Source organism: Parasteatoda tepidariorum, chromosome 3 (assembly GCF_982258835.1).
Source record: "Parasteatoda tepidariorum strain Cologne lab strain chromosome 3, Ptep-v5.0, whole genome shotgun sequence".
NCBI lineage: Eukaryota > Metazoa > Arthropoda > Arachnida > Araneae > Theridiidae > Parasteatoda > Parasteatoda tepidariorum.
In genome coordinates, this window is record NC_141757.1 from 54,098,782 (window position 1) to 54,113,132 (window position 14,351).

A 14,351-nucleotide genomic window follows, 5' to 3' on the forward strand; every position below is an offset into this window, starting at 1 on the left:
GATGTTAAACAAAGTATCCAGCACCTTATCTGCTAGTAAGTAAAAGGTTATGGGAGGCTAATTTTTCCCATGCTGTAAAATGGTGATTTTCAGAAGGTTTCATTCTTTCTGTCACTATGTCAAGAGGTTCCAATCCTGGGTTCGATAGACATATTACAATATTTTCGCAAGAAGGGCGTCTGTATCAAGTAGGTAAGTTAAAAGCTTAATTAAAAAAAAATTTTTTTTTAGAGATAGTACAAAAATGGTCTCGCACATTATAATAGGACAAAACTGATACAGTGAATTTGCGTACGAGAAGTATGTTAAAACGGCATATCCTTCTGTGACCCAGCGTCCAATATAATGGACAAAATTTGGTGTAATTTTATCAACTAAGTAATAATATTTTAAGAGATATTTTTCTGTTTGTATATAACTTCCAAAAAGTGTGAGTAAAAATCTAAGTAAGTCTTTAAAAGTGAAAGTAAAAATATAATTGTTTTCAGCCTCATTGGTAAAACTTTTTAATTACAATGAAAGATCATAAAGGCAAGGAATATGGTTCAAATCATCTTTCATATAATTATTTGAGTTTTTAGAGTTTCGTGGCTGGTATGTATAGAAAAGAAAACACTTTCAAAATATTTTACAGTGTGCAAAAGGGCTGAAAATCAAGCTATTGGGTTGTTCGGAAAGTAATTTCGTTTTTTTTTTGGGGGGGGGGGGGTGAAAGACAATTTTCGTAAAATGAATAAATATTTTATTAAAAGTATTCATTGGCCTTTCTGGTCCAACATTTTTTGCTATCTTATTGGTAGTAGCATGATTCCACGCTCATAAAATTTTTGGTCTTTGCTGGCTAAAAACTGATCCATGTGATTTTTGACCTCTTTATTTGAAGTAAAGGTTTTACAGTCCAAAACATTTTGTAGTGACCGGAACAAATAATAATCCGACGGCGCCAGATCTGGAGAATATGGTGGTGTGGCATTGTATCCCATTCAAGCTGTAAAAGCTTTTGGCGAGTGACCAAACTTGCATGAGGTCTCGCATTATCTTGGTGGAACACTATACCTGTTCTGTTGATTCATTCTGGCCTTTTCAGTTGAAGAGCATCATTCAGTTTGTCCAGCTGACGACAGTAGACTTCCGAATTAAGTGTTGTGTTATCCGTTAAAAGCTCCAAAAAAAAGTATTCCTTTAAAATCCCACCAAACAGACAGCATCACCTTTTTTTGATGGATATTGGCTTTCGAAATGCTTTGAGCTGGTTCATCTTTTTTGCTCCATGATCTCTTGCGTTTGACATTGTTGTAGACCAGGGCTGTCCAACTGCAAAGAGCCCACGGGCCAGAATTCCGGTCACTGATCACCTGGCGGGCCGCAGTTTGAAAAAGTTGAACAATAATCTCTTACCTCTTATACAATAACAATTAATAGTTGAACTATTAATTATAAAACAATGGAACAGAAGATTATAAAACAATTTGCTTACATTTTAATGGGAAAACTGAGGGCGATCAGCCTGAATAAGAAGTTGGCGGGCCGCACAATATGTGCTGGCGGGCCAGGTGCGGCCCGCGGGCCGCCAGTTGGACAGCCCTGTTGTAGACAACCCATTTTTCGTCCCCAGTAATGATGTGCTTCAAAAATGAATCATTTTCGTGACGTTTGAGAAGCGAATCACAGACGTCAACGCTACGACCCAAAAAATCTCTCTGTGAGAACATCGGGAACCCATATTTCGAGATTAAACCCAGGCCTTTTAAGTCGTCATAAACAGTTGAATTGTATAAATTTTACCTGTCACCGATCTCACGTGTTGTTGTTCGCCAATTTGCATTAACTACTGTCATAGAACTTGTAAGATCCGATCGTTAGATTCAAAAGTTATTAAAGTTAGTCCGTTTTTTTTTTTTTTTTTTTTTTTTTTTGGGCGCACTGTACTTCTGTTAAATACAGAAAAATACTCTTTACTACTACAAAACTGCTCTTAAAATTGTATAAGACATTTTGAAGTTTTAAAATTAGTTGAATATCTACCCATATTGTATAAACTTAAAACAAAATAAACAACTATTTTCTTTAAAAGGGGGGAAAAACAGAGTTTTTCCGACGAAAAAAAAATATAATTGTATCATGCTACAACTAAGGGCTAAACCATAAATGTAATCACTGATTTAAATTCAATATTTTCAGTCTATGAATATACAGATACAAATTGCAGTTTTTTTTTCTTCTCTTTTTTATGCCAATTCATTAGAACAAAAATGAAACTGAAAATTTACTTATTTTTATCACACTTACCGTGAGTGAACCATGTATTTCAATCCAACAATCATATTTTTTCCGTTTAAATAATTATAATTTAAATTTTTATTTTCAGAATATGCATTTAAAGCAATAACTGTGCCAGAAATAACTTCAGTAGGTCTAAAAGGCAAGGATATTGCCGTTTTGGTTACTCAAAAGAAAATTCCTGATGTAAGTCAAAGGCGAATGACAAATATTTCACTCAATGAGTAAAAATCCTTATTTCTTAAATTTATCTAATTTATTGGCAATTTATTATGCATAATTCCATATATATGTAGGATAGAGCCGTAAGTGTACTGGGGATAGGAGAGAACGTTCTCTATTAAAATTTTTCGAATCCCGGTGCTAGCTGGTGCACTTATAGCAGGACTGACCACAGTCCTGGTGGGGAATGACCTAATTAATATTCGAATCTTAGGAAAGAATCCCTTCAGGATCGGGCTAGCCATTGAAGGTTTTCATAAGAGGTTTAAAAGAATTTCGTTGTGTAAAACAAATGTGGTTTAGCTACCCTCAAAAACGTCCACTCCCTGATCCACGTTCATTCCAATACTTGACCCAGGAGTTCTTTTGTCTTCTGGGCTATTTTCAAAATTGCACGGCCTTGGAGTTGATCACTGGCATCCGTAAAACAGATATGGATCAGTTGTTCAACGCTAGTAATATGAGGTATATGAATTATTTCCGTTACTTTCTTAGAACGTATATAGGTATTTATAGAAATATATATTTTTAAAGATTACGGGTCAACGACGCAGTTGGTTTTAAAACCAGCTCAGCTCATCTTCAGAAAAACAGATGGCCAAAAAACGTTTACCGTTTGAATCTAGGCAGAAAACGTCTTCCGTTTGAATTTCGGTTGAGGTCTTAAGTATTTTTGAAACAGTCAAGTTTTCAGAATTGTTTCAATTTAAAAACATTTTTATTAAAAGATTTTTTTAAAAAGTAAATTGCCCTAAATGAAAAAGAGAGCACTTTAATAATTTTTTTTATTTAACGGTCAGATTTTAATATACTAAGTTACGATCTTAATGGTTTGTGATACACTAAACCTTAAATATTTAAATATGCTAATTATTCCTAAAGTTTGGAACTTGCACTTATACCTGCACACACGATCAATGGCGTCAGCGCCACCTGATAGTTTAAAAGCAAAATGGTGTGTTAAAGTTGAGCTAAGTTTCTTTACATAAGTTAAAATGTTAATTAAACGTGATACGTGATGTTAATTAAATAGTGCCGTATCGCATATCGACTTTGTTGAAATATAATTCTTTCTCAGAACTTAATTTCATTTGTTTATGTATTTTATTATAACCGTAATATATTTTTGCCTTCTGTACCTGGCAACTTCGATCCATAATTAGTTTGTTTATGTTCTACATGGCTTCGTGGTTGTCTTTGTGTTAAGTAATAATGTATATAAGGAAAGATTTGAAATTTTTGAGAAGGAATCTTTGTCAACGAATATAGAATGTGTCACTTAAGAGAATTGATACTTGATGGGCTGGGTTCATTCGAAATAGAATGGAAAGAACAGTTGCTAACGTAAACAAATGCCACATTTCAACAACCAATTAGGATCGAGATATCCACACTACGTCACTTTCAAGGTATCTCATTGATAGAATTTTGAGATGATAGTTCACACGTTATTATTAAACGAAATTATTACGAAATCAGACACACAAACGTACGTTCTCCGAATAAAAATGGCTCTTTTTCGAAGTATTCGAATCATTTACCCTGAAAATAAAGGGGTAGTTGCAACCTGAAAAATCAGTCCATATAAATTTGGTCATGACGGCATTCGTATGTTTAGACCCTTCACTATTAATTTCCTTTTTGCTTATTTTGCCATTTCAAACGTATTTTCACGTATTTTCAAATTTTTATTCCCAAAAACTTATTTAACCGATATTTTTCCAAATTTTAGTTTTTGTCACTTAAAATTTCGAAGGTTAAAATGGAGGAAATTTTTCTGTATGCTAGACAATTAAAAAGATCATAAAATGATCATTAATATATCAATTTTTGTATATTTAATGTTTGAATTACGAAGATTGCATTACAGTATGTGAAAATCAAACTTATACATAAATTTATCATAATTACAAGTTATAATTATTTGCATTAGCAAAATTAAATACGGGTGTTCAGTTTTACATTTTTCAACCCGCTTTTATAATTTTTTTATTTTTTAAAATTATTTAGCCCCCAACGTATTGATGTGTCGGACATCAGCAATCGTTAAAGTTGTAGCAAATTTTTTCTTTCTTTCTTTATGCAGTTACTCCACTAAATATATACAAATGAAATAGCTATGAGTTAATTGAACGGTTACCATTTTTTTTTTAGAAACAAGTGATAAAAATATCGAGACTCAAAACAATAGATTTAATGTGCGAAAAACATTCTTAATCAGGTTGTAGGATTATATTGTATTAGCTATCGTATCTAATAGTCACATTTCTATTTCATTCGAAAATTGAACTGATTTTGAATGATTAATGTCGTTTTCATTAAGATTAATCTTGATAATAAGTTGTCACATTTTGATAAATTTTATTTTTGAATTTTTCAACTATAGAATGATTTGGGTGCAGTTCCTCCGAAAGAATCAACGAAGACTAAAGATGGTCAGGGTAGCAAAAGTAATTTAATTAAAGTAAGTACACTATTATCACCCATTATTTAATCATTATTGCGTTATTAATGTCGTTTTTAATTTGTAGATGGGGAAGATCCAAGTTATTAAAACCATACGTATCATATTATTTTTTCTGGGTATCAATATTTGTAAAAAATAAAAAAACGAGTTTTGTGTGTGTGAAAAAAAAAAAACTTTTTCTTCTTTTCTTTTCTTCCCACTTAAGTCCTTTCCACCATTTTTTAGCACAGAGAACGTAATGGAAAACAATATTTAATTAAATTTAAAAAATAAGGTCATATATAGTGATAGTTGAAAACACATTTTTTAGTTTAGAATTTTACACTACTAAAGGAAGTTAAAATGGCGACTTTTAAATAAAGTACAGTGCGCAAAAAAATAAACGAAACACCCTGAATAACTTGTGGTCTACGAATGATTAATGATATAACTTTCACGCACTAAAACTCAATTGCCCGAAGGAATATGCTAATTAATTATAGTAGATGATATTTTAAGTTACGAAGACAGACACAAAAACGCACTTGATACTTAAATCAGTAGTATATGCACTTTCTGCTAAGATAATAGTTCACAACATAGTTGACAGATTTCTAAAAAAAAAACCTCAAAGGATTTTATTTTAGGCGATAAAATTTGTTTTACAATGTTTACCGTATATGCATAAAAATACCTTATACATAAAAATGAAAATAATAATAATAATAATTTTTTTGCTGACTTTATAAGTTTTTATACACATTAAAATAAATAAACTAATTTTTTAAAATTTTATATTAATATTTAAAAAAATTGTCAGAACTAGTCAGATACCTTAAGTAGTCTTAAATGTTAGTTCAAATAGTGTTGAATAGTTAGTTATACGTTAAGTATTTATGTAGAATAATTTCGCGTTTTTATAAAAATAAAAACTTGATTACGAAGCAATTATTTAGATTTATTTTCGTTCCTTTCAAAAATGTATCTAGAAATTTTAAAAATAAACAGTGCTATGGTGCCGCATACTGTCCTACGATTATTGGTGACAGATCTTGTCTTTTTTCGAGAATTAGAATAAATATTTTACAATATTCAAGTTATGGCTCAAGAGTTGCGTGGGTAAGTAATACTAGAGTGCCTGTAAGTAATACAGCAGGTAATGGAGTATTAGGAAGAGTTTTCTATCCTATTTCACGAAAAAGATGGAAATAATTTTAATATTTCTGTTACTACCTTAATTCCCAAATTCATATTGGTTTGTGAGGTTCAATGGTTGCCGAATAGATTTTAAATCATAAAAAAATTCAATACATTGAGAACTTTGACAATAGCTGTTCTTGAAAATAGTTAAAATTATAGATCTTACGCGCGGGCAACAGCTAGTTATAAGAATATTTAGCTTCTTTTTATTCCATTTTTTTCCCAAAGATAAAATAAAAATATATAGCATACAGTTTAGATGATAAATAATAAAAATATTTTTTTTTTTTTTTTTACTTTAGCAACCATTGATAGATCTAAATACAGTAACCCATATGTATTCTATAACTGAAAATATAGGAGCAGTTTTTACAGGATATGCTGGTAACGTATAAAACATATTTATGTTTCTTTCTTTTTTTTCTTCTTCAAATTTATTTGATAGTATAGTAACTAAATGTGCCGCCTCTGTTTCAAATATTTACTAATGTAATATTGTAATATTCATATACATAAAATACATATAGGTCCTTAAATAAATAAACGGAAATAACGAAACACAAACTTATTATATTATATTCAAACGCAGAATTGCTCGCTTAAAAATAACATTTGCAAATTTCATTACTATAAGATAAAATAGTGAACAGCAAGTATTTGAATATGTTAACGTGTAGCAACTAAAGTACTTGCTATTTCCCAGGGATGAGGTTAACCCTTTATAGGGCCATTCTTTTCTAATAAAGTTATGTTAAAATATTTTTGTGATTGATTTACTGAATAAAACTTCCTTTATTTAATAAATTAATAACCATAAATTAATTTGATTTTCAACACTATTTTTTATTTTTGGTAGGAAGGTGTGTTGGATTTTCAAAATTTTACCTGCTGAAAGTAATTGACCATAAACTTGAACTTTTGTGCTTATAAATGAACAAATTTATAATTTCGGTCATTCTATGTTTAAAAATACTACTCGATGAAAAATCATGAAATAACCGAACGCATAACGCACAAGAGAAAATAGCTCCATTTTTTTAAAAATTTAATTAATTTTTTAACGGTACGTATTTTTAATTTAAATAATTTATTTAAAACATAACCACATTAATAATACCTTTTGGCAATAAGTCATTAAGGAATCTTCAACTTACCCTTTAAACGCTGTTATTATTTAAAGTAACAAAAGCTTTTAAATTAACTTTCTTTTTTATCTTTAAAAATGTTGAGTAATTTTTAATTTTATGTATCACGGTTCTCAGAATTCTCTGCTTTAATTTATGTATCTTTATTATTGAATAGAATTTAACCTTCTCAAGTAATTATTATTATTAAATAACTGATTACATAAAATTAAATAAACAATTTTAGTGCTGAATCAAATACTAGTTTTGTCTTAAAATAAGTAAATATTTTTCCGCTGATTTTTTTAAATAAATGATTAAGAAAAATTCACTTCACTTTCTAATTAAAAGAAAGGGTGTTCAATTAGAGATTAACACACTTCTGTCCACACGACAAAATTCGTCATTTCACAATCAATTAGAAGTAGCCAAATAACGAAACAATCATTTTTATATCGCAGTAAATAATTGATTATCAAAAAATGCCGGCATTTTGTCTAGGGCGATCCAAATAATACAGGACAGATATGGGTAAAAGTAACCTCATAACAAGATAAGTAGTTTATTTTTTTTTCTTATTAATTTATGGCGTTAATTTAAATGCGGCAACATACGATATAATTATTAGGCCAAACTGCGCTAGTTACAAATATGTATATCTTAATTCCTATTTAACAAAAATTTGGAAATATATAAATTAGTATATTAAAAAACTTTCAATTTTTATTATTTGAAGTTTTTATGAGAAATTGATTGTTATTTTAGCTGATGGTCAAAGTCAGATGCATAGAGCTCGGTATGAGGCAAACATCTATCGAGATAAATACGGTCAACAGAAAGTGCCAGTGGATTGGCTTTGTAAAAGAATCGCTGGTATATCTCAAATATATACTCAAAATGCAGAGATGAGACCTTTAGCTTGCTGTGCGTATTTTGTTTCTTTAATTAAGTTTTTGGTAAATACATTGTTCAAAATTGCAGAAATCCTAGCAGAATATTTTGACTGAATAACTAATAATATAATTTATGACAATGGACTTGTTATATTAATTAAAACGAAAGTTAAGTATTTATATCTCTATTTATCGATCTACATATATTCATCCTTTTTGTATTATATCGCACAATAAAGACAAAATAATGAAAAGAAAAAGAGAGAAAACCGAAGATTATATTATACATTTTATTTTCTGTTTTTTGCTTGATATGTTTTATTTCGTTTATTTTATACTTAATGTGTTCTATTTTCGTTTGTAGTGCTCCTCACACTATTGTATTGATATATTTTTCTTTGGCTATATTATACAATATTAGAAATCACTCCTTTTTGCGAATAAAATCGTGTGACTGATGACGAGATCATATATATTTTTGCTATATATTTCTTTGCTTTTGCTATATATATTCCAAAAATCTGACATTCATAGAATCGTTTGCTGCAAAAAACTGTTCTTTCACTAACTTTATAGTCTTTATATTTTTATTTTTTTTCCAGCTATATAAACTTAGTAAAATTTTTTTATCTAATTATTTTTTATTCAAGTATATAGCTCATTTTGTACAAAAGTAAATTTTAAAATTAAGAATAAGAAAACTATTTTTAAAATCTTAATCTGCTCTTTGTAGAATCTTTTCCTGGAAAAAAAAAACACGCGTTTTCTTCTTTTGAAAAAAAAATTATAACTTTACATTATGATATTTTATTAGCAAAACGTCCGTGCTCGTTCCACATATTTCTTAAAAAATTATGATTGCATAGTTTTCTTATTAACTATTGTAATTAACCCTGAAAAATTTCCTTAAGTAAGCACACATTTTCCTCATTAATTTTGCATTATTTATTAGTTATACAGCTGAACTATTTTCATAAAAATTATTTCTGCCTAAAAGTGTATATAAATATGCTTTTTAGCTTGTGTAAATGAAATTTTAAATCAAAATCTTTTAAAATTCAATCTAAAACGCATTTTTTCATATTTAAATACTTACAGAACTATTATACATTTCGAACTTTTATTAGGGTTCATGCGGTACTAAAAGATTTATTAAGTGGTAGCTAAACGATGAGAAAATTATTTTATAATATCGTTGTTACTGCAATATTTGAAAAACTGCACAGTTGCGAAATTTCAAAAGTGAAAGTTTAATAATATTAAACAAGTTTTTCGTTGACATAAAATTGGGATTTTTTCTTTATAATTTAAGCACTGGGAAAACCTTATTTAGTTTAAATTTAATCTGTGAAAACTATAAATTTTAATTAAGCAATAATAAACCATATTCTAAATTTTAAATTGGTAGTAATTTTTTTCAACAATAAAATATTAATTATACTGTATATACTAACAATATAAAGCTAAAAGTAACCTTACAATATATATAACTTAATATAGAGTTTATCAGAAATAATTATCGGTTCCTAATATGGGTCAAAAACTTCTTACCTCATTATATTCTTGAAAGTATAGGTCTTAAAACTTCCTACAAGTCATTTACAACTATTTGACCTTTAACAAAAAGGAGGTTGTGATCTGAAGTACAAGATTCATATTAGTATCAATGGTAAAGTGAAAATTGCGTATCTTTTCTTAACTAGAATTTCAATATGGATGTAGTACAATCATTCATTTTACACTAGAAACTCCTTTTAAAACAGAAAAATTTCTATGAGTAAAATTTACTGTTTATAAATATGTTGATATTAGAAATTGCAGATAGTAATTGATGATGATTTTAATGAATAACGTAGCCTTTTGTTCAGGGCTCACAATTTAAGAATTCACTATTTAAAGAGACTACTAGGAAGATACTCGAAAATTATGCGATGAATTTCTTATTTACAAAATTACATTAAACAAAAATTTCACGGTATGAAAAGATATTTCCAAGGATCGTATTCGTAAAAGAATGAGTTATTTGGAAATTAAACCTCAGGTGTCAATAACATTATCCCAAGTTAATAAAAGATTTTTTTTTTTAGAAAATTAAGATGATTTTAGAGGAAAAAAATTAACCAATTGAGGAGTTTTAGTTTTCGTCCTTGATGTAATCTGTAATAACCTAACATATTTTTTTTCATTTTAATTATCTATTAGGTATGATGCTTGTCTCTTACGATGAGTTGCTAGGACCACAATTATATAAAGCCGATCCAGGAGGCCATTATAATGGATATAAAGCCACAAGCGCAGGTGCAAAGGAAATGGACGTAAGGAAATATTTAGAAAAGACGTTTAGAAAATCCAATATTTTCTCTGGAGCAGAAGCTATAAAGGTATATATTATACAGGCAATCAATTGCTTATAATTGATTGATCATTAATTTGTTAATCTATTTTATATGAATGAAAATTGGTATTTTTATTCAGTTAGCGATTTCAGCATTGGCAGATGCTTTAGATGATGAGTTTTCACCCACTGAACTTGAAGTTGGAATAGTTACTACTAACAAAATATTTAGGTGAGTATATATTATTATTTAAGGTATTATTGTGCATAAAAAGGCAGTATCTGTCTGAAAACTAACAAACTCTCCGTTTCCAGATAATGAGCTATAGCTCCGACAATTTTACTATACATGTAAGCTTAATTAATAATATAATTAAAATACTAATAAATAACATTTTTATTAAATAGTTTTTTAATTATAATAATAAATTTAAAAAAAAAGTATGTCATAATTATTAGATATTAGAAAGAAAATAAATACTACGTAATCCAATTTAAAACAAAATTAAAAATATATTAACCAGATAGATTATTTGTATTTGTAGATCATTTAGAAATTAAAAGCACAAGAATCTTTCTTTTTTTTAATTCTTAGCCTGAAAAAAAAAAAGATTTAAATGACTGATTAAAAACTTAAAGAGCTCAGGAGCAGTGGGAAATTTAGAGCTCCAGCTCCCTGCTTAAAAGTTTTAAAATAACTATTTTTTATAAATCTGTATTTTTCAGTTGCATTGATAGGCAATATTTTTGAACTTTTCATTTCAAAATATCTGAAATTGCCAGAACTTAAGTTGAGTCATGGGCTAAAAATGGTCAAAATTTAAATAAAATGAGCAATATGAAAGATTATGTTCTTTGACGTATGATCACGTGATACATGATTCAATTAAAATAAAGAAAACACCTTTTACTTTTAATAATTACTGAATTAGTAAAATACTGAAACATCACATTTTATCTAGATTTTTTAAATGAAATTATAAATGTGTTAAGTATGTATAGATATTATAATTTAAAAAGATAGTTATAAAATCTTTTATGCCACTTAAACACTTAACAGTAAAAATTATTTTAACAATCGATTTTAATTATCAAATCGTTTTCTCCTAAGCGTTTACTAAAACTTTTTTCATGGATATTAGGCTTGTGTTGTTGAATAATAAAGTTTTTTTTGTGTAAGATAAGTTTTTTAACCGTGTTTAAGTTGGAAAGATGAATTATAGTAACTTTAAGGTGCATTGTGTAAATTAATCTTACTTTTATTGGAGAAAAAAATAAGCAATTTTAATTCAAAAAGTTGATTTTCATTCTTTACAAATGTAAAAGACTTTTCAAAATATAATTATTTATAATATAAATTTTGTATAACTAGTTTCAAATTTTTTCCCCCCTAGGAAATTAACAGATGCTGAAATTAAACGTTATTGTTTTGAAATAAAAAAAACGTAAGAAAATTGACTTTTTTCTTCCTTTTTACTTTTTAAATAAAATATGTCTATAACTTTTCATTGTCGAGATTTCTTTAGAAACATCTACTATAAACTACATATAGCGAAAGTTGAACAGATTTCTGATTGAAAGACTAACAGTTTAAAAATGAAGATTCAAATCCATTTTTGAGACTTTTAACATATTTGAGTTGCTGAAAAATTTTGTTTATAAACAAAATGCATGTAAAACTAAACCAAAAGGTCATAAATGTATGTAAAACTAAAATATTTTAAATCTTTGTTTTTTTTTCCTTTTAAAGTATATCAACTCCTATGGTAACTATGCGCGCTCATAATAGTATAACTTACGTTGGGCTAGGATAAGGAATTAAATAATTAGTAAGAAATTAATTATCTAATCTAAACCTCAGTAGTAGTTGTACTTTATTTACATCGCACTAGACTTGCACACTAAGTTATTGGTAATCGTCTGGGAAACATCCCTGAGCATGACATGCCTTCGAAGACATACCATCACAATGTTGATCCTTAGAAGAGAAGATGGCTTCTTTGCTTTGATAGCTTGACAACTAGCAAATAATACTTTTTTTTTTATTTTCAAGAACTAAATCGACAATTTTATAAATGATAGAAGTTTTAAACTACTGACAAATATGAACTTCTAATTTGTACCCACGTGATCATCACTGTAATTAGTCTTGGTAAGGTTGACAATGAGTAATATATTAAGGAATTTTTAAGAAGTCTACAGAACAAAATCTAATTTTTACTGCGTTTTTCTTGCCTTCCTCTGCGATGATGGAATCATGAAATAGAAATTTCGGTCACTTTTCAACTATCTATAGCACTGGAAGCTATATAAATATCTACTGGATCGATATAAATATTTACTGGAACTCAATGACGAATGACAATAGGAATTTCAATTGTTTCCCGACTCATACAAGCAGAATGTAAATTCATATAGAGTTTATCGGCTATTGGAGTTTCGATTATTTTCTGATAAGCTAGAGTGCTCAAATTTTAATTGGAGATAATGTCTGATGACAAAGTTACAATTATTTCTTAAGACTCGAGTGTTACAAAAAAAAAGTTGCAATTTATCGCAACTCAAAATTTTAACCATTCTTTTTGTCAAGACTACAAATAAATAAATAAAACAAAAAAACTCAAAAGCACCATTTTACAAGGACTAAAAAGATGAAACTAATTCTATTTTTGTCAAACTTAAAGCGAAAAAAATGATGCACATCACTTTCCAAATGAACTTCTATCACCATTGTTCTCAATTGGAATGCATCCTAGATTTTGCTTAAGGGGTGAAAAAAAGAATAATTTTCTCTTTTCTGACCTATAGAAAAATTGTGGGTTGTTTAATTTTTATTTTAGTTTAGATTAGAGATGAAATCTGACTTCAGCACTTGACTTGAGAACACTGAGAAAGCAATGAAATATTGAATCTAGTAAAATCTTTCTACGGATGGAAAAGCGTTTAAAGCTAAGCACAGGTTAAAATTTGACACAAGACTTCTGGGTTACTGCTTCTAATTTATTTTTACGCCTAAACTTGAAATAAAAAAATTGCATCTAGCATTATTATACTTATAGAGTTTACAATTATAACACATTCATTCACATTAACTATCAATGAAACAAACAAATTTGAAAGACACCACAAGTATGCTATAATACTACCCCCCCCCCCAAAAAAAAACGACAGTATTTTGCACAACTATAGCCAAATAATGGATAACACTCAACGCATATCAAACCTTATGCCATATTCATATTTTGATATTAATTTTCTCAAATTTAATTTACCTTACACAACCTTTTAGAATTTATAAGTAGCAGAAAACTCTCCTAAATAAAATTAAGCAAAAATCCAATTATTAACGAAGACTGTTCGCACATCGCATCGTAAACATAACATAAATATAAGGATACACAAAGTTTTTTATTTTTCTTCTAGTCTTAGAAAGCTTGTTGTTGTTTACATTCAGTCTTCCATTCATTAGAAGATTGATATAGTATATAATATGAAGTTGTTTGTTTTAGGGACTTATTAGGAGGGAAAAAAATTTCTCCAAATGATAAATTTTTTTTTTTTAGTTCTGAGCAATTTAAAATAATTTTTAATGTCAAGAAAAATTTATCTAATGTAATTGGAATATTTTGAACTAGAGCAGAAACATCCACTTAAGTAAAGACTTGTTTGAATGATATGTGGTCAAGGGTTTCTCATTTCTTCAATTACCCAGAACTCTGTCCAACATCCTTCACTCCTAAAACAGGTGTTTTTCGAAACATAAACCCCCATTCAATTTACAAATTTGAAAAGGAAACAGACTATCATTATAACTTCAAGATAATACATATGGTACAGTAAGTGAGGAAGAA

The 14,351-nt window shown here is 28.4% G+C and overlaps 1 protein-coding gene across 2 annotated transcripts; it reads left to right on the forward strand.

The window, feature by feature from the left end:
• LOC107436745 (proteasome subunit alpha type-6) lies at positions 1–12,008 on the forward strand. Of its 2 annotated transcripts, XM_016048537.4 has the most exons (8): positions 1–192; positions 2,369–2,466; positions 4,889–4,966; positions 6,451–6,532; positions 8,038–8,196; positions 10,368–10,546; positions 10,641–10,732; positions 11,895–12,008. In XM_016048537.4, the coding sequence occupies exons 1-8, from the start codon at positions 117–119 to the stop codon at positions 11,947–11,949; spliced, it is 819 nt and encodes a 272-aa protein (XP_015904023.3). In that variant the 5' UTR covers positions 1–116; the 3' UTR covers positions 11,950–12,008. The 2 variants fall into 2 exon arrangements, with proteins under 2 accessions (XP_015904023.3, XP_087015475.1); XM_087159349.1 differs by lacking the exon at positions 2,369–2,466 and having other exon boundaries at positions 3–188.
• The last annotated feature ends 2,343 nt before the right edge of the window (positions 12,009–14,351 follow it).

Coding starts and splice junctions, on each gene's coding strand:
- LOC107436745 (XM_016048537.4), top strand. CDS start 117: ATGTCAAGAGGTTCCAATCCTGGGTTCGATAGACATATTACAATATTT. Junction 193..2,368: donor AGGGCGTCTGTATCAAGTAG/GTAAGTTAAAAG, acceptor TTTTATTTTCAG/AATATGCATTTAAAGCAATA. Junction 8,197..10,367: donor GATGAGACCTTTAGCTTGCT/GTGCGTATTTTG, acceptor ATTATCTATTAG/GTATGATGCTTGTCTCTTAC.